Consider the following 23,651-nt stretch of genomic DNA (forward strand, 5'->3'; position numbering starts at 1 on the left):
TCAGTGTTCACACGTGACAAGGTCAATAATTATTGACATTTAAAAGCGGATGCCCACATGGATTTCTCTTCACGCATGGCACAATCAATTATTTAAAGGTGGATGTATGCTGACATACTCAATGGCCACATGGATTGCTCTTCACACACATGGCACAATCAATATCCAAAGATAGGTGGCCACATGGATTGGTCTCCATACATGGCACAAATTAGTTATTTAATGGTTAGTTCACGCTTGATGGCCACCTGAAATGCGCTTCACATATGCCATGCTTGATGGATGTTTCTTAAGAGAAAACAAACTCATTCATTACATTCACGACCCCAACAAAATATCAAGATTTATGCTAAGTAATATCTACTTATGTGAAGTAGATTACATATATTCACTGTAGGGTAAAAACAGGTAGAGTGAATAGTGAAAGACGAGGTTAATGTTATAAATCCAACAATGAATATTTTGTAAGGGTACATGTTGTCGAGCAAGAAGATTAGGGGTATTGATTGTTTGATGTTGGATTGCATAGCAAACAAGGGGTATTTTTGTGAAGAACATGTGAACTCTTCTAAGCAAAGAGACTTCAAGGTTGGGGCATAAGAGAGTTTCTTTCACTTATGCCTTCTTGAAGGGAAGCAACCAAAGGATACAAAAGACAAATTACAACGTGAGCTAAGACGACGAGCATCATGTACTATGTTTAACTCTTTATGTAACCTCATGTGTTATAGAATGGTCTCTAATAATTTGTAATCTATTGCCTATCGATATGGTGATTGGTTTAGCATGATGTCTCCACGCTACTAATTACCCATCCTCCTCACCATGTACTAGTGACACCAATTTTAGGGCAACCGGTCCATTGAATTAGAAAAAGTTCCAATTAGGGGCCTTCGTTTAAACCGAATCTTGAAGCAAGTGAAGGTCAAAGCTACTCGAGCTTTCAAAGGTTCACGACAGTAGACATAGACACACAAAGAGACTAGGAGTCGGCAATGGCTCGGCTCAAGCCTAAACCATGTACTAGTGACACCAATTGGAGGACAACCGGTCCATCAGATTAGAAGAAGTTCCGATCAGGGGCCTTCGTTTAACCCGAATCTCAAAGCAAGTGAAGATCAAAACTACTCAAGCTTTCAAAGGTTCACGGGAGCAAACGGAGACACACAAAGAGACTAGGAGTCGGCAACGACTTGGCTCAAGCCTAAACTGAGTAGTTAAAACCGTTTCTAAATGGGTTGACAGTTCGGTTTGGTTCCATTCAGGTGTGAGGTTCCCAAATTGGTTCGAGCTCGGTTTGGCAAGGCTCAAACTAAACCGAACTGTTTTGGGGTTGAATTGCCTTGCCAAACCGAGCTCGAACCGTTTTGGGGTTGAATCGATTTAGCCTAACCGGTTTCTAAATTGGTTTGGCCAAACTGGCTAAGCCTAACCGGTTTAAGAACCGGTTCGACTTAAGTTTGAAACCTTCCAAACCCATTGTGTGTGTGTGTGTGTGTGTGTGTGTGTGTGAGAGAGAGAGAGAGAGAGAGAGAGAGAGAGAGAGAGAGAGTTAAAACAAGATGTACTCTTTCTCTTCTCTTACTAATTATTTATGTTGAAATTACAAAACTGTCCCAACAGAAACCAGGTGGTTTTCAGCTGACTTACTATTTCCCTGCACAAAACCAGGAAAATGGTGGCACCACAAAACCAGGTGGTTTTGACAGACAGACAGACCAGGCAGGCATGGTGATGGAACCTTCACAGTTTAGAAGAACAGTTAGAAGATCATCATCATCATCATCATCCTGTCATTCCTCTGTCGTGAAGCTCTCCATCCATGGCTGATTAGAGCTACACCATCACCACCACCACAGAAGAAGAAGAAGAATCGAGAAAGATCCCAAGCTTATGGAAACCGCTGCTGCTGCTGCGTGCATCCCTCCTCTCCTTCAGATTTCTCCTCCCCCTCAGTCTCTCCTTTCTCCACCTCCAGATCAGAAGCAGCAGCAGATCCAGTCCTCCATTCCACCTGTTTTAGATGCGATCTTGGATGATGACGATGATTTTGAACTCACATTCAGCCTTGATATGAAGCAAAGAGCAGCAGCAGAAGCTCTGGTAAGTCTATTCCCTCCTTCCTCCTTCCTTCTTTCTTCTTCTTCTTCTTCTTCTTTCTTCTTATTTAATCTCTGATCATTTTAGCTTGTGCATGGAGCTTCAAGCCATTTTTTCTTCTATCTTCATCTTGTTCTTTGGTCCCTTGTATTTACACCTTCTGTTGGGTTTATGAACGTTTGTTCCTTAGTTTCCATATTTGATCTGTCGCATTAATTCCATTTTATCTCATTCTTTGCTTTCTGACATCACCTTCTGGCATCATTGAATTGTTTCATTTGATCTATGCTACCTTACCTTTTGCTAGCCTTGCAACTGCTTTCGTTCTGTAATCGTTATTACCTTATGTGTGCCTCACTACTGTTTCCCTATTACTTTTCGTTCTTATCGCCTTCTTTGATCACTGATATTACTTCTATAATTTTTAAAGTGTCTCATCATTTTATCTTCTTTGATCTCTGCATTTTACATTCTCTAAGCTTTACATGTATTCATGAGAGTTTTTTCTGGAAGCTTTAAAACAGTTTTTTTCCTAGATCTCACGAACTTTTATTCCTTTTTTTTGTAGGAGAAAACTCGCCATGCTCTTCGGAGTGAAGAATACCGACAACTTTTCCATTTGCCACCAGAAGAGGTAGAACTAATTTTGTGCTTTTATGATGCACTTTTCATTTTTCTTAACTTCAAATTTTTCTTTTGGCTCTGCATTACCTCTTTCATTTCTTGTGCCTCTTGCAAGATGCACATAATCCTGCCGTGTTTTCTCATTATTTGATGATAGAATGAAGGTTGAACTTAATGTATTTACTATTGAAGTGATAGCATGGGAGAGCTTGGAAAAACTTTTTAAACCTGTTATATTACCAAGGTAGAGTTTTTGTGTATTTGAACGAGAGGGATCAGAAAAGTTTGTGAATGCGTTAAAATATCAAGGTACACAAAATATCAAGGTACACAATGTGAATTTGAAAACGTCTGGACAGTAATTTGCTAAACCTTTTAAACGTGTTAAAATATCAATGTAGACCAAAATGGATTTGAATGAATTGATCAGAAATTTTCTTGAAGCATTTAAGCTTGCTGAAAAACCTGAGATACAGCCAGATTTTGTGCTATTGGTCAGGATTGCTGTTGATTTGAGGCTCTCTTAACTGTGTGTAGTATCCCAAACTCCTCTTTGCATTGGCGGTGTTTTCTAATCATGTCATGCACTTGACATCTGTATATGTAGCATCTTTTAAAGAATTATCATCATATATTGCTTCAGTTTCTGTACTTTGTAAAGGTTTTCCTCATTCTATGCCTCCGATGTTGTGTTCAATATTCTTCTTTACAATTAGGAGTTTTTATGATATAGAGCACACATCACAATTGAATGTTTTTATCTTGAATCACTCTCTCTCAGGCCCCAAAGGAGTTCAGGTGAAACATTTGGCCAAAATGTTCATATATACAAACCTATTACATACCATTGTTACATCACACCTGCTTCTGCCTTTTGAGACACTGAGATTTTTTTTTGCGCGATTTGTCTGCATTTTCAGGCATTGTCCTGGCCAAAGGCTCTCTATTTTCTCTGGAAATACAAAATAAAGACAACAAACCAACAAAAAAAATCTGTTTAAGGTCGTCTTTTTCATGGGGTTTTGTAGGTGCTGCTTAATGATTCAGGTGTATTATTACACAGTAATCCCTCATTAGATTCCTATAAGTTATGACAGCAGAAGAGGTTCACTGTATGAGTGTTCATTGCATGCATTAATAGTAGGTCTAAGAGTGGGAAATATTAGAAAGACTTTGATAAATTATAATACCAATACAAAAGGGTGTATCTTGGTGATGCAGGTGCTTATTCAAGATTTTAATTGTGCACTTCAGAAAAAAATTCTTCTTCAGGTGTGCAAAAGCCAAATCTTTTGTATTTGTTGAGAAGTTTCAGTCAATTGACTTGGGAAATGGTTTGAATATGCAGGGCCATATGTACTTATTTGAGCATTATGTCTGCTTCTACTCAAATATTTTTGGATATGAAAAGAAAGTAAGTGTCAGCATTTCTTGAACACCAAATAATGTATACATGTTTTTGATGTTCGTCATTAATATCTAACACACTCAAAATTCTTGGAAAATGGGAAATGATCACATGACATACTGTAAACTGTTCTTGAAATCATCCATTTTCTTTTGTTTTCCCATCTTTCTCTTATTGCACCTTCAATCTCTTTAGGGTTATTTTTTGTAACTTGTTTATTCTTGTTTTAGTACTTTCAGAAAGATCCTTTGCTTTCCACATTGCCAAAGTATCTATATAACAATTCCCGAGGTTCTTATCTTTTGATTGTGGCTTATGGTGCATCAATTCCTTAAGTTTGGAACAATGGCTTATCAAAGTAGGTTCAATGAATTATAAATTGATCTTCTGGAATTCCTTTTTTCATTATTTTGGCATGTAGTATCCCGCCTCTCTTCCCTCATCGTAGACAGTTCTTCAATGTCCATGTGCTCTTGAGGACATTAGAGCCAAGCTTGGAAAAGAGAGAAAGCCTCCTTACCACATGAAAGAAGGCTTGCTTCCATGATTGCACTACTGAAGGAATTCCAAGAAAGTCACCAGGTGTGCTTAGACTGTTATTTTGATGATGATTTTCTCACATGCTCTGTGAGAAAAGCTGTTAATAGCAGCAGCGGAAGACTTAAAACAAAATAGGCACAGCCAAGCTGTGAGAAGGCTGTTAGACAGCAGTAGAAAAAATGGTTGCAAAGAGTAGAGACACAGCCAAGGAATAGAGCTTGTTTTAAGTAGCAAAAAAGAAAATGAAAACTTATACAAAAGAGGCTGGTATAGCCTATTTATACAAAATTGGGGAATGTGGGTGAAATGGCTGTTTGGTAGTTAAGTGACTCTTGTACTACCAAACAGGTACAAAAAACTAGGAATATCTTGGAAAAGGTAGAAGAGAGAAAAGGCATTTAAAGAGTTGCAGATTCTAGAGAGAGAAAAATCTGAGAAAAGAGAGAATGTAGTACAGAGATAATAAATATGAAAGAGAGTGCAGGTCTGGAGCTGCCACCCTCCAACACCTCTCTCAGCTCCAGAACGGCCATCAAACATTGAGTCGACCGAGGAGCTGATTAATGGCATGCCTTGGAAGCGGGAAATATATATATATATATAGAGAGAGAGAGATTGTTGTCAACTTAACAGTTCTGAAACCCAAGAGAGAGAAAGAAGCTATCAATTTTGTCATGCCAAGCTTTGGGAGCTTGCTTTAAGCCATACAAGGCTTTGTGTAACCTGTAGACCATGTTTTTCTGCTCTAAAATCTCGAAACCTGGAGGCTGTTCAACATAAACCTCCTCTTTCAAGTCACCGTTAAGGAAGGCTGACTTGACATCCATTTGAAAAATGGCCCATTTGTTGTGAGCGGCAAGTGCAAGCGCACATCGGATAGATGTGTACCTTGCTGTTGGAGCAAAAGTTTCCTCATAATCCACTCCTTCAACTTGTGAGTAGCCTTTTGCCACTAAACGTGCCTTGTGCTTATCCAAAGTACCATCAGCATGGTATTTGGTCTTGAAAATCCATTTCAATCCAATGACTTGTCGATGTGGAGGTCGTGGGACCAGTTCCCATGTATGATTCCACTCAATGGAATCAAGTTCAACTTCCATTGCTGCTTTCCACTTTGGAAGAACAAGGGCCTCTTTTGCTGTTGTGGGTTCTTTTGATTGCACAACAGTGCACAATAAGGCAAAGTTGCATGAGTGAAGAGGCCGTTGTGACTTACGTGTTCGAGAACCAGATGTATACTCATGAAGTTCAGCATCGGAGAGATGAGAATCACGAATGGTGGCTTGAAGCCACTTGGGAAGTGGTGGAAGCTGGTTTGTAGAGGGAGTGGAAACAAGTGGAGTTGAGGGAGAGGTTTGAATTGTTGGCGAAGTTAGAGATTGAGTAGGAGGAGATGGGGGGCTTGAAGATGAGACATCTTCGTCTAAAATAGGAGATTCCGGAGGAGCTTGGATTTCAACCATGAACTCAGGTAAAATCCTAGAGTCATCTGGCTGAGACTCCACAAAATGAACATCCCTAGATATTGTTGAAATTCCGTGCTCGGCCACAACCGAGGAACAGGATCGATTCGCAGAAAACGGGAAATACAAGAATGCACGAAGAACAACAGAGAGAAGAGCACACAGGATGTTTACGTGGAAAACCCTAAATGGGAAAAAACCACGGGAGTCCTCTAACTCCAACTATCACTATACACAGAGATGTACAATGGTGAGGCTACAAGGCAACAACCTTGAGCTCGCTGTCCTCGCCACAGGCGGCGGTATTACACAGAGGCGTCGACCTCTTCCTTCCTCTTTCTCTCTCTCACTCTCGCTCGGCTGCTCTCACTTCGCTCCCTCTTCTTGGAAAACAGAAAATGAGCAACAACAACAAACTGTTTGCCCTAAGTCATATTTATACACATATGACTTTTGGGCTATTTACAAATATAGCCTCAAGGGCTCTTGGCAAACATATTCACAAATATGTCCCCGCATCCGGATCTCTCTCCGGGTACATTCGTCATCCGGCTCCGTAACCGGGGTCTTCAGCATCCGGCTCCGTAACCGGGGTCTTCATCATCCGGCTCCGTAACCGGGGTCTTCATCATCCGGCTCCGTATCCGGGTACTCTTTATCCTGCTTCATGCCGGGTACTCTTCATCATCCGGTTCCGTAACCGCAACCGGGCTTGCCGTCATTCATCTCCGGACATCCCATCCGGAGGGACCGAAATCCCAACAAACTCCCCCTTCACTTCGGCATGGGATGTCTCTCCAATCCGACTCTCTTCCGGCACGCTCCCAGCTTGTCGGGTGTGAGCACTTTGGTCAGCATATCCGACCCGTTCTCGTCCGTGTGGACCTTCGTCAGCACGAACTCCTTGTCTTCTATCCTTTCCCGGATCCAGTGATATCTTCGCTGGATGTGCTTCGTCCGGGAGTGATAGGCCGCGTTCTTCGCAAGGTGGATGGCACTCTGACTGTCGCAGTAGAGTCGGTACTCCTCCTGCTGGATACCGAGCTCTCTAATGAAGTCCTTCATCCATATTATTTCTTTGCCGGCTTCAACAGCCGCCATGTACTCCGCCTCCGTGGTTGACAACGCAACCGTCTTCTGCAGCCTCGACTGCCACGAAACAGCTCCCCCTGCATACGTCATCACATACCCTGATGTGGACCGGCTGGTATCTGCATCAGCCGACATATCCGAATCGGTGAAACCGTCGAGTTCGGGTTTACCGGAGCCGAATCGGAGGCACACATTCGCTGTGCCCTTCAGGTATCGGAGTATCCACTTGACCGCGTTCCAGTGCTCTTTGCCGGGATTGCTCATGTACCGGCTCACCACTCCGACTGCATATCCGATGTCCGGTCTCGTACATACCATGGCGTACATCAAGCTCCCGACGGCTGAGGCATATGGTACTTTCATCATATCCTCCTTTTCAGCCTTTGTCTTGGGGCTTTGCTTGCTGGACAGCTTGCAGTTTGCCGGGAGGGTCGATCCGACCGGTCTTGCCTCCGACATGTTGAACCGGTGAAGCACCTTCGTCACGTACTTCTCCTGTGACAGCCACAACTGCTTCTTCTTCCGGTCCCGGATGATGTGCATCCCTAGTATTTGCCTCGCCGGACCCAAATCCTTCATTGAGAAGGTTCGGTGAAGAGCCTTCTTCAGCATCCGTATCTTGACCTGGTCCCGTCCGACGATCAACATGTCGTCCACGTACAGGAGGAGTATTAGGAAGTCTCCTCCTTCAAACTTCTTCACAAACACGCAGTGGTCGGACTGCGTTTTGAGGTACCCTTCGTCGGTCATGAAGGAGTCGAACTTCCGGTACCATTGCCGGGGAGCCTGCTTCAGTCCGTAAAGGCTCTTCTTCAACCGGCATACCAGGTGCTCCTTCCCTTTCTTCTCGAATCCTTCCGGTTGCTGCATGTAGATTTCTTCTTCGAGGTCACCGTGAAGGAATGCTGTCTTCACGTCCATCTGTTCTACCTCGAGGTCCATGCTTGCCGCTATGCTCAGCACCGTCCGGATGGAGGTCATCTTCACTACCGGGGCAAATATCTCGTCGAAGTCGACGCCCTTCTTTTGCTGGAACCCCTTCACCACGATCCTGGCTTTGTATCTCGTGGGGTTTCCGGCATCTCCCGGTTTCAGCTTGAACACCCACTTGTTTCGAAGTGCCCGCTTTCCTTTCGGCAACTCCACAAGTTCATATGTGTGGTTCTCATGCAGGGAATCCATCTCGTCCTGCATGGCACTCAACCACCTGCGGCTCTGGGTGTCATGCTTTGCTTCTTCAAAGCTCTCCGGCTCCCCTTCGTCGGTTAGCAGCACGTGCTCTGGTTCCGGAAATCTCCGGGGGGCTCTCCTCTCTCTTAGAGGATATCTCCGTTCGGGAGCTTCGGTAACCGGTTCTTCCGATTCTTCTTCTTCATCCGAATCCATTTCGGGATCGGGGCCGGTTCCGGTATCATTTTCATCTTCTTCGGCCGGTTCTATTTCTTCACCGTCTTCGGCCGGATCCTCGAGTGTTAACCGGTCCCTTGCCGGTCGGGACTGCTCCTCGTAGAGTTGATCCTCACCGATCGACTTGGAGCTCTTCATCTTCTTCTCCGACTCCCAGTCGGCGAGTGTCTTGTCCTCCATGAAGATGATGTCTCGACTCCTGAATATCTTCTTGTCGACCGGGTCCCATACTCGGTAGCCGAACTCGTTGTCGCCGTAACCGAGGAATATGCATGGCCGGGTCTTAGGATCTAGCTTTCCTCTCCGGTCCTTTGCCACATGCACGTATGCGAGACACCCGAACACCTTCAGATGCCGGTAGGACACTTCCTTACCGGTCCACACTCTCTGCGGCGTGTCTCCGTCCAAAGGAACTGAGGGTGATCTGTTTATCACATATGTCGCCGTCGACATTGCCTCAGCCCAAAACCCCTTGGGTAATTTCGCATGCGCCAGCATACTCCGGACCCGCTCCATTATGGTCCGGTTCATCCTCTCGGCCAGCCCGTTCAGTTCCGGCGTCTTCGGCACAGTAAACTCGAGCCGGATTCCCTTCGAGCGACAGTACTCCTGGAACTGCCCCCGGTATTCCCCTCCGTTATCCGCTCGTATCGCTTTCAGCTTCTTGCCGGATTCTCTTTCCACTCTCGCGTGGAGTTCTTTGAAGACGGACAACACTTGGTCCTTTGTCTTCAACGGCGCCGTCCACAGCTTCCGGCTATGATCATCGATGAATGTTACGAAGTACTGGGCTCCGCCATGTGACTTCGTCTCTACCTGACACACGTCAGTGTGCACCAACTCCAATGGTGCGCTACGTCTCGTCGGTGGCCTTGAGTGGAAGGAGGTTCGGTTCTGCTTACCGGCCAGGCAATCGGTGCACTTCTCCAGGTGCACATGCTTCACTGGAATGAGGTTGTCTTCTGCAAGCCTCTTCATCCCCTTCTCACTCATGTGGCACAGTCTTTTGTGCCACAGCTCACCGGCAGTGTCGGCTGCCACATTCAGCTCTTCCAGACATAGCCGGGAATTCATCAGGTACAGTGTGTTGACCTTCCGGGCCCGAGCCACTATCAGGCTCCCCTTGCTGAACTTCATGACACCGTTCCGGATGCTACCCGTGTAGCCTTCATCATCTAGCCTCCCGGCCGAGATCAGGTTCAATCGGACCTCCGGAACGTGTCGCACATCCTTCAACAGCATCTTGCATCCGGTTGATGTCATCAGCCACACGTCTCCTATGCCGGCTATCCGGCACGTACCTTCATTTCCCATCCGGACACAGCCGTGCTCACCGGCTGTGTAGGATGAGAAGTATTTCTTCTCCGGGGTCAGGTGGAACGACGCTCCGGAATCGACCACCCAGGTCATCTCTACACCGGCAAGGTTCAGCTCCCTCTCTTCGGTAATAAGCATTATCTCTTCTTCACTTGCCGCAAGTGCCGTCGTTCCTTTCCGGTCCTGCCCTCGCCGATCCGGACCTCTCCGGTCCGTGGCTCCCCGGTATGCACCGTTTCTCTCCGGTGATTTCTTCGAATCGGTGTCGTCGGCTCCGTTGTCCTTTCGGTAATGCCGACAATTCTTCCGGAAGTGCCCCGGCTTCCCACAGTGGAAGCATGTTGGCCTTCCTCTTGACTGCGACCGGGTCCCCGACTTCTCCCGTCTTTGCGGACTCCGGTTCCACTGTCTTCCCCGATCCGATTCGGTAAGCAGCGCCTTCGAGTCGGAGACCGGTTCTTTATCTCTCCGACGCGCTTCTTCATTCAGAATACTTGTCTTTACCGTTTGTAGGGACAAGTTATCTTCGGTGCAGGAGGTGATGAGAGTCACCACCAAGTTCTCCCAGCTGTCCGGCAATGTACACATCAGGATGATGGCTTGCATTGCATCCTCCAACGGGAACTTGATCGCCGCAAGCTGGTTCACGAATCCCATGAACGTGCTTACGTGTTCCACCATACTCTCGCCGTCCCGGTACTTGAGGTTCACTATCTTCCTCATCAGGGAGGTCCGGTTCAACGCATTCTTCCTCTCATAGAGGCCCGACAGCTTCTTCCACATCTCATAGGCGTTCGTATCGTTCGCCACATGTTGCAGGACACTTACATCGACATATTGCCGGATCGTCGCTACGGCTTTCCGGTTCAGGAGCTTCCACTCCGACTCAAGTACCCCTTTCGGTATTTCCGACCTGTCAATCGGTTCGTACAGGTCCCGAACAATCAGAAGATCCTCCATCTTGATCTTCCAGTCGGCGTAATTCTGTGCATTCAGCACCATCATCATCGGCTGCCCGCTGCCGCCGCCTTCCATTTTCTGTGTTACCGTCGCTCTGATACCAGTTTGTTGAAATTCCGTGCTCGGCCACAACCGAGGAACAGGATCGATTCGCAGAAAACGGGAAATACAAGAATGCACGAAGAACAACAGAGAGAAGAGCACACAGGATGTTTACGTGGAAAACCCTAAATGGGAAAAAACCACGGGAGTCCTCTAACTCCAACTATCACTATACACAGAGATGTACAATGGTGAGGCTACAAGGCAACAACCTTGAGCTCGCTGTCCTCGCCACAGGCGGCGGTATTACACAGAGGCGTCGACCTCTTCCTTCCTCTTTCTCTCTCTCACTCTCGCTCGGCTGCTCTCACTTCGCTCCCTCTTCTTGGAAAACAGAAAATGAGCAACAACAACAAACTGTTTGCCCTAAGTCATATTTATACACATATGACTTTTGGGCTATTTACAAATATAGCCTCAAGGGCTCTTGGCAAACATATTCACAAATATGTCCCCGCATCCGGATCTCTCTCCGGGTACATTCGTCATCCGGCTCCGTAACCGGGGTCTTCAGCATCCGGCTCCGTAACCGGGGTCTTCATCATCCGGCTCCGTAACCGGGGTCTTCATCATCCGGCTCCGTATCCGGGTACTCTTTATCCTGCTTCATGCCGGGTACTCTTCATCATCCGGTTCCGTAACCGCAACCGGGCTTGCCGTCATTCATCTCCGGACATCCCATCCGGAGGGACCGAAATCCCAACAGATATGACTAGGGACTTTGACTCTAAATCCCATAACCTATATGCTTTAGATTGTGTGCTGTAACCAAGAAATTTTGATTTCTTGGTTTTGGACTCAAATTTCGTCCTTTTATGATCTGAAATGTGAACATAAGCATCACAACCAAACACTTTAAAATGAGATACTGAGGGCTTTACACCTGTAAATGCTTCTTCAGGCGTCATTCTAGCAACTGCTTTTGTTGGGCAGCAGTTGATGATGTAGACTGCTGTGTTGACAGCTTCACCCCAAAACGAGAGAGGAAGATCAGATTGAGATAGCATCGTACGAGCCATCTCTTGGACTGTCTGGTTCTTCCTTTCCACGACTCCATTTTGTTGAGGAGTATTGGGTGTACAAAATTGGCGAGCAATGCCTCGTTGAGAGCAGAAATGGTGGAAAGCTTTGGAGATAAACTCTCCACCATTGTCCGACCTGATCTTTCGAACTTTCTTCGATGTCTCGTTCTCCACGAGAGCTACCCATTCTTGAAATTTTGCGAAGGCTTGGGATTTTTCTACAAGAAAATAAACCCAAACCTTGCGGGAGAAGTCATCAATTATAAGCATGAAGTAGCGTGCACCACCAAGAGTAGTGGTTTTCATGGGACCACAAAGATCCATGTGCACTAACTCCAAGATAGATGTTGCTTGGTGAGTGGCTTCATGAGGGAAAGGCTCTCGATGTTGCTTGCCATGAAGACAAGCAACACATGGGGTATTGGGAGATTTGAAAATAGGAAGACCCTCAACTAGTTGGGAGGAGGAGAGCTTTTGAAGAGAATCATAGTTGAGATGACCAAACCTAGCATGCCACAACGTGGGATCTTCTTGTGCCACCAAGGCATGAGAGCCTTGAAGAAGATGAAGAAGATGAGATTTGGAGTTTTCCAAGGGGCTATGGGAGCTTTTTAGGTGATATAAACCCCCTTCTTGTGTGCCACTAGCTACAATTTGTAGGCTGTTGGTGTCAATCACTTCCAAAACTGAGCTATCAAAGTAGACTCCATAACCTTGCTTGGTGATTTTGTAAACCGAAAGTAGGTTGGTAGAGATGCGAGGCACATGTAGCACATCTTGAAGAACGACAGGTTCTTCACTTGAAGAATTGTCAAGAACCACATTACCCACACATGAAGCCTCAATGCTTGAGGCATCTCCTATAGAGATTTGGGAAGAGCTAGGCTTCACATCATGCAAAATGGATTTGTCATAGGTCATGTGTGAAGTGGCACCACTATCTACTAACCACTCATCGATGGTTGAAGTAGTTGGTCCAGCCAAATGTGAAGTATGTTCCTCAATGCCAAGGAAAACTGTTTCTTTGGCTGAGTGGGCCGAGTTGGATTTCGATGTAGGTTGATTTCTGGTAGAAGAAGAGTTCTTAGCATTGTCCCTTTTCTTTTTCCGACAATCTGGCTGAATGTGACCTTTGTAGCCACAATAATGACAAGTGAGCTCCTTGTAAGCTGGGTTGTTTGGCGGTCTTGGATTGGGTTTGTTGTAGGAGTTACCATTTTGCTTCCACTTGCCTTTACTTGTCGCATGTAGAAGCGTCTCATTGGAAGTTTGAGCACTTTTCTTCCTTGTTGCCCTATCTTGTAGCATACCAAGAAATGTATTCATGTCAGGTGTGTTGGGAAGAAGAGAAATGGTGTCACAAAAGGCTGAGAATGACTCAGGCAACTTTATCATTAGACGATGCACAAACTCAACTTCAGTGGACTTGCTTCCCAAAGAAACTAGTTCCTTTTGGAGAGTGACACATTCCGTTATTTGATCCATGATGTTGGGAGTGTCATGAATCTTGAGATTTGCTAGTTGGCTTTCAATAGCTATCATTTGAGCATGATTAGCTCGATGATACCTCCTTTTGATGGCTGTCCATAGTTCATTGGCTGTCTCGTCATCTTTATCTTGAAATTGACGAGCGATGCTCGGTTTAATATTAAACATGAGGAAAGCATGAGCACGAGAATCCTTATCTAGCCAAGCTTCAATCTCAGCGTTAGATGAGCCAGCAACTGATTTGGTTGAAGAGGATGAAGTTACTGGTGGTTTCTTGTCACTACCATTGACTACATTCCATAAACGATGGTATTGTAGCAAGGTCTTTATTTGTAGCTCCCAATCCAAGTAATTGTTCCCATCTAAGATGGATTCTTTGGGAAGTTGGGGAATGGTTGATGAAACAATGGTGGCATGTGAGGCCATGGATATCCTCCTCTTGAGCTACAGCTGGACAATTTACAGCAGTTGTAAGTAGATACTCAGGGTCTTTCTACTTCTCCCTAGATGCTAGGTGAGGCTCAGATAAGGGGAAAAGAAAACAGAAGAGCCTCCTCTGTAGGGTTGGGAGGGAGGGATAAAAGAAGATAGGTCTGTGTGCTCTTTGGCAAAAATAAAAATCAGGCCGAGGATATGGAGACCTCACTGCTCTGATACCATGTGAGAAAAGCTGTTAATAGCAGCAGCGGAAGACTTAAAACAAAATAGGCACAGCCAAGCTGTGAGAAGGCTGTTAGACAGCAGTAGAAAAAATGGTTGCAAAGAGTAGAGACACAGCCAAGGAATAGAGCTTGTTTTAAGTAGCAAAAAAGAAAATGAAAACTTATACAAAAGAGGCTGGTATAGCCTATTTATACAAAATTGGGGAATGTGGGTGAAATGGCTGTTTGGTAGTTAAGTGACTCTTGTACTACCAAACAGGTACAAAAAACTAGGAATATCTTGGAAAAGGTAGAAGAGAGAAAAGGCATTTAAAGAGTTGCAGATTCTAGAGAGAGAAGAATCTGAGAAAAGAGAGAATGTAGTACAGAGATAATAAATATAAAAGAGAGTGCAGGTCTGGAGCTGCCACCCTCCAACATGCTCATCCTTCATATAATACCAGTCTAAGCAAGTTGGTATGTGGCACATATATGATGTTAAAGAAATGCATTGCTCTAATCATTGAGTCTTTGCAATTCACCAGGTGGTTATAAGAAATCAGGACATTGGTGATTTCCTCATTGTCTCATTGTATTCCCTGTCTCTTCTCTCATCATAAATCTTTCCTCATTGTCCATGTGATCACAATGACATAAAAGTCAAGGATGTAGATGCAAGTTATATGGAGCAGATCTCAGAGAGCTAATATCACACCATTTGCTATTTTCCACCTGCTTGCGTGAGGTTTGCACTCCGACTTCAATGCACATATGAAGGATGAGTCAACAACAAAGTTTGGCACAATCGAGGCCATGCATGGAGAAGTTATGGCAGAAGAATTTGACCTAAAGCAACAAGCCCAAGATACAAGTTACACACAATCTGTTTGATTGCTTATGCCATGCACTCAGTTTAGTATATTGTTCACATCATATATTCCTTATGCCCTTACGCTCAGTTAAACCAAGGCATAGAAAGGAAATAATATACAATGAAATACACACAGCAGATAGAATAGATTTGTATATAATAGTTTATGCTTGATTGCACATTTACAACTCAAAGAGAAGCTCAAAGTCTAAGTACTCTCCCTGTTACATTGGCTGAAATATGTAGTGGTTTGGTGGGTTGCCAGCAGATGAAATAGATTTGGCACAAATAGTTTATGCTTAATTGCACATATACAACTTGAAGAGAAGCTCAACAATGAACTACTTTGTGTTATATTGGCAGATACTTATAGTAGTTTGGTGGGTTGCCTTCCCACCATTTGCTTCAGAGTCAGAAGTGTTGGTACAACGTACAATGATCACCTTCAGCATTAAAACAACATCCTTCCATTATTAAGGGTCCTTTATTTCCTATTTTGTAAAGAAAACGACAATATCCGCCTCAATGCTATGTCCATGTCCTGCACTAACATGCTAGATGTATAGTAGCATGTTTAGAAGGCCAAATTTAGCATGACGACATCATGGCATATGAAACAATCTAGAGTCTTATGTTTACTGTAATTGTTATCATGAAAAACACTTTTATATATGAGAAATGACATGCTCATCATTGATGGATTACGATAATGATTTATTGTATTTTATATAAGATCTCAAAGTAGAATAATTACCTCTCGATATTCAGTCCATGCCCTTTAAAGCATTATCAATGTACTGTACCCTGATATCCTATGTACTGTGTCCATATGATGTGTTATCTCTTCATATTTGCTCTACTTAGTAAAGATATGGCTGGAAAGATGACATTCTAGAGACTATGTTATTATAAGTTTTAATTGTATGAGGATGTTGAAGTCTATTGGAGTCACCGAGTCTCACATTCAGCATTGTTCCTCTTTTCAACCGAGTTAATATAATTTTTGATTGTGTGAGGATGTTCAAAGCTATTAGAATCACTCTATCTCACATGGGCCTTGTTCCTCTTTTCAACTTGTCATTTATACTTTCAGAAACCAGATACAACTCGTTTTTCAGATATACTTATGAAATAACTAAATGTGGTTCCTTTACAGAAAGTGATCGTTCTGAAGGATGTGACAAGTGTCCATAAAGCTAAGACTGCAGGACTTTTCCCAAATGCTATTGAAATTGTGGCATGGGGTAAAAAGGTACAGTATAACATGCATTAAATCTTGAAATTATGACAGTTTATCTAAGATTTTGGTATATTTATGCTACATAATGGGTAAGTTTCTAGTTCAAATCCACCTTGTGGTGCATGTATAAGGTCAAATAGTCTGATATCCACCTGATGAGGTGAAAAAAGTTAGCGAATCCATACTGCTGTAGCTACTGAGTGACATGCACCTTCAATAGTACCTTTCCTCGAAAAGCATTCCTTTGATTAGTGAGCATAAACTGGTTTTAAATTGCAGCCTGTAGCATAATATACTGTATATCACTTTGATGAATCAAGGATTTAAGAGATCATCACTTTTAAAAATGCTTTTGATATATATTATCCACTTGACTGAGTTGGGGCCTCCATACTAGAATACAAATGTTTCCTTACTCTTGACTGTTAATTCTGCATATGGGCTCAAGATGGCAAAGATATTTTCATGATGAATGTATTTTTGAGCAAGAGGGCTCTAGATCTCATAATTGGATTCATCACTTTACCAAACCTTACTGAATGACCTGCTAACAAATTTTGTTTTGAGGGGAAGGCATATGAACTCCATACGATACATGTATTGCTCTGTCGACTTCAGCAATGACTATATCTTCTTGGTTCATGACCTATGTTATGCATGGGGCATAAGTGTTCTTTATGCATAAACCATTGAGTCAAGGTACTCTTGGTGCACACGTGGGAGTCTAGTGTATGAAATGCACAAGACTCAAACCCTAATCGTGGTGAAATATATATTTACATCTTAAAGAGACTATGATCTCTTATGAGAAGGAAATCCTTAGTTATGTCTTTTGGCATTTATTAAAACAGAACTCACATGAACACTTCTGCTCATAAATCAGTATTTCTTAACTAGAAGGTTGATATGGTTGCAGAGTTTTTTTGCCTCTTTTCTATCTAGAGATGAAGCTTATCGATTAATACAAGAAAGATGGGCTCGCCACAGCAAGAACGCAATATTGGATTCTGATTCACAGGTACTATCAGGTTCTCATACCTGCCCACATAGCCATTTATCTTTTTGGAAGTGCACATTTGGAGTCAGATAGTCACTTCCATATGCAGAATAATATACCTGTACTTATGTACTTATAAGTCATCCTGTGCAGACAAGTTCAGAGCAGCATGATATATCTGTTTCGGAATCGAGCTCAGGAAGCAGGTATTCTCAATTGCACAGTCAGGGTTCTGATCACACATGAACTGGTCATGCTGACAGATTAGGGGATGCACTTTTGTTGAATCAGTGGAATGGTAGAAGCCTCTACTAGATGCAATGCTGAAACTGAACATGCAATTGAGGATGCAGCAGAAGGGATAAATGAGGAAGTTGTGATTATGGAAGAGTTGCCATCAATAGAGGATTCAAGCAGCAGTGAGGAAATTAAAGATGCGCAAATTACTGATGATGATGTTTCTAAGCATAGCAGTGTTTGGGAAATTGAAGACGAGGATGCCCCAACAGGTATAACATTTATTACTCGAAGTCATAGCTACTGGATAAAAGAAAGGAGAAACCTATTCATGCTGACCATAGTGGTCTTTTATACTAGTGAAAAAATAAACTTGAAAACATTAAAGATATTACAATATTTGGACAGGAAAGACAGCCAGTCATGAAATGTACAGTTATTCTAGATAACATGTTTCCTATAAATGGATGACTAATTATGAATAATCAACCATTAAGGCAGAAGCTAAGCAACTGAGGATAAACATAGAATAGCTGATGAGATTAATGCAGAGTCATTTATGTAGAAGCTAAGCAAACTTTAACCCAGATATTAAGGAGACATTAACATAGAGAATAAGTTGACAGAAAAGTAGGGATTAAGTAGACATTAATGTAGAGATTTAGGAAAGAGAGAGAAATATAAAGAACATGATACACAAACATGACGAGATTAGCTCTTGTAATGTCCTGATTTTATTTATTAACAGTCTATAAAATTTCTATCATCATTGTTGTTTACACAACACTTGTGCTATATCAAAACTTCTTATTAAAGTTTCTTTACATATTATTGTCCCGCTAACATGACAATAACATTTCCTGGTTGCAGTGACGGATTCATATAAAACGGTTTTGGAATGTGAGCTGCCTGTGAGTGATAATATGGCTGGATTCTTATTTTCTAGAGTTTGTATATGGTATTTCTTGTTCTTTACCATGGTAAATGTTGATGCAGATCAACGTGAAAGATTTCTTTATGATGTTCTTCTCGAATGATTCACTGAAGTTCTTTGAATCATTTCACAAAAAATGTGGAGATCAAGGCAAGAAGACTGTAAATTCTACATCTTTAATATGAATATAATTCATTTGCTGTATTCGTATTGAATTATGCGGATATACCCATTAATTTTATAGGTTGATAATGCAACTTTTGAAACATGAATCTGATATGCTCAAATCAAAACTAATCCCTATGAACTTTAAATTTGTTGAAAGGTTTTGGAAAGCTCATTCTATCCCTTGCCTTTTGGCTCTTTTCCACCCATTACATGCAACTGGCTAACATTTTGGGCAGGGCTAGGAATCTCTAATGTGTTAAGCCTACATTTGTGTCTGCTAGATCCATCAAATGCATGGTTTCTCAATTGGTGCCAATCCTACGTTTGGCTCTCCTAGATCCATCAAATGCACCTTAATTATTTTATCATGCGGATAGTACATTTATCACCTACAGTTAACATATCAATTGAGGTGCAGTTTTCATCTACTACAATTAAAAGAGTTAAGTTTCAATGAAAACATGATGATGGCCAAATGCAGCACTGTACCTGCTGAAGAAGGCAAGCTTCACTATCCACTAATATTTTTCAGTGTGGAAATTCTTTTTGAAGAGGCAAAATTTGGCCGCTTGGGCTTCATTCATTCATCAATTTGTTTACTACCTTATTCTAGCCAGGCCAAAGAAGTATGTCTTACATTAGTTTCAAGCTTAAAGTGACCTGAGCTCTTATAATTGTTATTCTTTTATCCTCTTATATTTTACTTAAATTCTAAGTGTGTGGTCTATTAAGCTCATTTGATCTCCTCTAGCAGTACTATATGTTTTGAAAGTCAGTAAGCACATTCTGTTTCAGCATTCCCTCTCTTGTCATTTGCCTGATTTAAAAGATATTGAAAAAAAGAAACTTCTGTTTATAACTGCTTCCATGGAATGGAGGGTTCTGTATTGAAATAATGGTTGAAACATATTTCATTGATTTATGTGTGCAAGAGAAAAAATTAGATGCACAAAAATTGGATTCTGGACATATTGATTACACAGTATTTTATTGTGGCACGATGATTTTATTGGTGTTTTTCTTGATTTTGAAGATTTTCGGTGCACAAATTGGGCAAAAGGTCAACATTTTGGTGGTCATGTGCGAGACGTTTCTTTTCGGCATCCTGTCAAGGTCTATTTTGGTAAGGTACCCCTACAAAATTCTATTTTGTACAATTTCGTGATTTCAAACTCATATGCTTCTGTCAGGCCCCAAAGCTAGTAACTGTCAAGAGGTTCAAAGATATCGTGTATACCGGGATAGGTATATACTATCCTTCCCATGTGTCACCCAAGTAGGTTTCATGTTTTTTAGATAGAAGGTAACATTGTCACAAAATTTAATTTTCATGCAGTCACCTAGTTGTAGAGACTTCACAACAAATGAATGACATACCTTACGGTGATTATTTTCATGTGGAGGCAAGGGTTCTTGCTGAATTTCTTGTTTTATATTTAACTGGCGCAGCAACCTGGTTAATTGAAATTTATCATTCTACAGGGGCATTGGGATGTTTATCCATTGGTTGGCAAAGAAACACCCAGTTGTGTGGTTCGGGTTTTTGTTAATGTTTCCTTCTCCAAGAAAACAGTCTGGAAAGGTAAAATATTGACGATTTTGTCAATACACAGTGGTAAAGCATTGACTTTTTTGTTATGAAAAGAATCTGTATTTACCTCTGTAGTTTGAGTGGCATATGTTTCTTGTATAAGTCATCTTGCGTGTAAAGCTACATGACACTATCCATTATTATGGACGAAGTGATGAAATTTCGATGATTGTAGTGCATTGACTTCAATTATTTAACAGGTAAGATCGAGCAGGGCACTTTTGAAGAATGTAAGGAGGTTTATGGCACTTGGTTGGGTGAGGTAATGATCTTATATAAGGGCAGGAACCACTTGTCTGCATGTCTTGGAGCTAGTTATTTGATGCAGAACCTATATTGCTACATATGTTTTTGCTCTTTTTTTTACCTGGCACATGTTTTTTTCCTTTTTTTACCTGGCCTTGGCTCCTGCATATCATGCACCATTTACTCACCATGTTCATTGTGTTCTAATTGAAAGTTGATGAACAATAAACTGATGGATCCCATGGTTCAGGCATTTAAATGTTTGCAGGAGAAAGGTTTGATTGATAGTAAACCAATAAAAGTTGACAATGTCAGCCAGACTAATGCGATAGGTAATTGCTCTTTATGTTCGTTCTCTTGTAAATCTTATGGTAATTACATTTTTTCTTGTCCAAACTCCCAACTGGAATGCCAAACAGATGCCATTTTCTGATGCATATCATGCATGTTATATTGTTTTAGGATCTCCAAGAACAAAATCAAAAGTGAAACGGAAGTCTGAACTTGGAAATGGGCAAATTCAAGGCCAAGAGAAAGTTTCAACACCAGCATCCCAGGAAACTAAACAAATGCTCATAACTTTGGCTTCACAGCCAAGTAAAGAATCAGACGTTCTGCAGCAGCATGATGATTTTGTAACTCGTCTTGGCTTTACCGACTCAAAAAAGCTTATTGTTGTTATCTGCATATTGGCAGTATTGGTACTCATACAGACAGGGATTATTATAACTCTATCAAGTTCATCAAAGGTGCAATATGTACCCATTAGCCTACAAAAGCGTGCCACAGTTTACTATGAGTCATTTGCTGGGAATTCTCAACGACGTGATTTAACATGGCTGGAAGATTCTGCAAGGCTATTGGAAGAAGAAATAAACATAGCAGAGGCACGAATAGAGAGTTTGCAGAATTCCTTGGGTATCTTGAAAAGCAATTTCAAGTTGGTTGAGAAGTCGGTTTATAATTCAGGATTAGCTCCTGAGATCACTTGAAATCCTAGCTAAAAATGCAGAAGCATTTATACAAAATCCACTAATCACTGTCCATGGCACATATCTTCCCTCTGTTGATCGAAGCATTTATACAAAATCTCTGAATCAGTATCCACATCAATCTGTCTCTTTGCTGAGAAAATATTCGAGATTGACGGAAGGGGTTTTCAAGGATTGCTATCCAAATGATGATGTTTTTTCTTCTGATAGTCTTAATACAACCATCACTGTACAAAGTCAATAAGCATGACTCAAATATCATTGTGCATTGTATCCATGACATCTCTAAATACCTTGTTCATTGTTTTTCAAATGCTTCTCCTTTGAACATCAGAAGACATTCGATGCAACAGCTTTCTTGACAAAGAGATAAAGGGGAAACTTCATGCATCTGTTTTTATAGAGTAAATGTTTTGCATTTTGGGCACTGCGAGCAATCACCACAATTGTACCAAGAGCTTTTTAATTCAACAAAAGCTTAAAACCTCATCATCAATTTTTTTGTGGTGACATTCTCATCATGGTCTATGTAGTATAATAATAATAATAATATTTGTACGTAACCACCCGATTCTCATTTTCGAAAAACTAAGCCTCGACTTCTGTCATGGCACTGAAGCTTCACTACCTGGACGTTTTGTTTGATTATATTCTTGGTCTTTTATACCTGATTGTGTGATTGAACGTTCCGGAAATTTTCAAACTTCTCATGTTTGTGAAGATGCACGATGAGCTGATTCATGCTTTGTGGTGTTTAGGTTCAAGTGATTTCCTAACTATCGCAAATGCATGGGCATGGTTTACTTGATAAAAGACTTTATTTATTTATTTGACATTTGTAACCTCTCCATTAATATCACAGAGCAACATGAGATATTGGTCTTTTCACATGGGATATCGATGATGAGAAGGAGTTTCCATACCCACAATTATGGCATCATGTAATAATTTGCATCTTGTATATAATTCTTTGTTCATCATGTGATAATTTGCATCCTGTATATAATTCTTTGTTCATCATGTGATAATTTGCATCCTGTATATAATTCTTTGTTCATCATGTCATACATGCAAGTATTATATTGGAAATTACTCCTAAATTAAAGCATGATGTCTTGCTTTTCACAATGTAGGTGTATGAAGATGAGTTGACACAACATGCACACACTCTCACACGAAACTATGATTTCACAAATTATAACTAGGTGTTCTAGGTTTTCCAAAATATTATAAAGAACAAGGGAAAATTATATAAGTAAGTGAACTTTTATAAAAGTGGGAACATTATATAATATATATGTGCATACATACATCTGTTTGTTTTGGGTTTTGTCTTTTTATTGTTCATGAATACTTTATAACATAGTTTCATGATGGTACAACACGATACTTTCTGATCGGGAATTATGTAGTTCCAAAAATCATGGAGCACTTTGAAATTGTTACTTTCTCAAATTTGCATGCTCGTGATTGGGAAAAGGGTTAAAATATGGAAGATGATCGAGATATGCCAAATATGCAATGACCACGTGCAAATATCGAGGTTTTTTTGGACACTAATACAAGTATTATTGAACTGTGGCTTAGATACGATGAAGAGAACACAATTAGTTTGAAATCATAATTGAAATCATAAGCCTACAAAGAAGTGTGGACTCATTCACTTAACAATCGATGTCGGTTGCCTATTTTCATGGGGATTAACAATGTGGGGAGCATTACATTCCAGTTTGATGTTGTATGAGGCAAACGATGTTCAAGAGGCAATGATGGTACATAATAGAATATTGATATTGGTCAGCCCCTTTCAACAACCTCGAAAGCAGGTGTGATCTGTCCAGATATGGAAAACAATGACTACAATAACGTTATGGGCATTATGGAAATGTCGATGCAACCGACGTTATGATGCAACATATCAGTGTCTCTCAGATGTCTTGCGTGAGATATGGGAGAACTTGGTGGCAGTAGTCCGCAGCCAGTATGACAACATGCAGGGTTCACCAGAGATTGTGAATAAGAGAAAGAAGAAGCTCCTTCACTTACGGAAAAAGTTACCCCTATTTTTTGAGTCAACTGAAGGGCCTCAATGGAACTATCAACTTCCATGGACCCTTTCTTGAATATCAGTGAAGCATGGCAAAGTGCAACAATAAATTTTTATACCTTTTATAAAGTTCTAGCTTTGGTCTTAGGATTATTGTATATCAT

General features: G+C 41.7%; 1 protein-coding gene across 2 annotated transcripts; it reads left to right on the forward strand.

Moving 5' to 3' along the window:
- The first annotated feature begins 1,878 nt into the window (after positions 1 to 1,878).
- Positions 1,879 to 22,019, forward strand: LOC147850038 (protein VASCULAR ASSOCIATED DEATH 1, chloroplastic-like). Of its 2 annotated transcripts, none has more exons than XM_087336936.1 (17): positions 1,879 to 2,103; positions 2,669 to 2,734; positions 3,946 to 3,996; positions 4,073 to 4,138; positions 16,192 to 16,287; positions 17,192 to 17,293; positions 17,426 to 17,478; positions 17,564 to 17,781; positions 18,380 to 18,420; positions 18,506 to 18,593; positions 19,645 to 19,734; positions 19,802 to 19,856; positions 19,948 to 20,014; positions 20,094 to 20,193; positions 20,403 to 20,464; positions 20,699 to 20,780; positions 20,911 to 22,019. In XM_087336936.1, the coding sequence occupies exons 1-17, from the start codon at positions 1,894 to 1,896 to the stop codon at positions 21,438 to 21,440; spliced, it is 1,977 nt and encodes a 658-aa protein (XP_087193062.1). In that variant the 5' UTR covers positions 1,879 to 1,893; the 3' UTR covers positions 21,441 to 22,019. The 2 variants fall into 2 exon arrangements, with proteins under 2 accessions (XP_087193062.1, XP_087193063.1); XM_087336937.1 differs by having other exon boundaries at positions 20,717 to 20,780.
- Positions 22,020 to 23,651: the final 1,632 nt, after the last annotated feature.

Source organism: Azolla caroliniana, unplaced genomic scaffold (assembly GCF_043228905.1).
Source record: "Azolla caroliniana isolate FFs.n. ecotype wild unplaced genomic scaffold, voAzoCaro1.0.p SCAF_22, whole genome shotgun sequence".
NCBI classification, from domain to species: domain Eukaryota; kingdom Viridiplantae; phylum Streptophyta; class Polypodiopsida; order Salviniales; family Salviniaceae; genus Azolla; species Azolla caroliniana.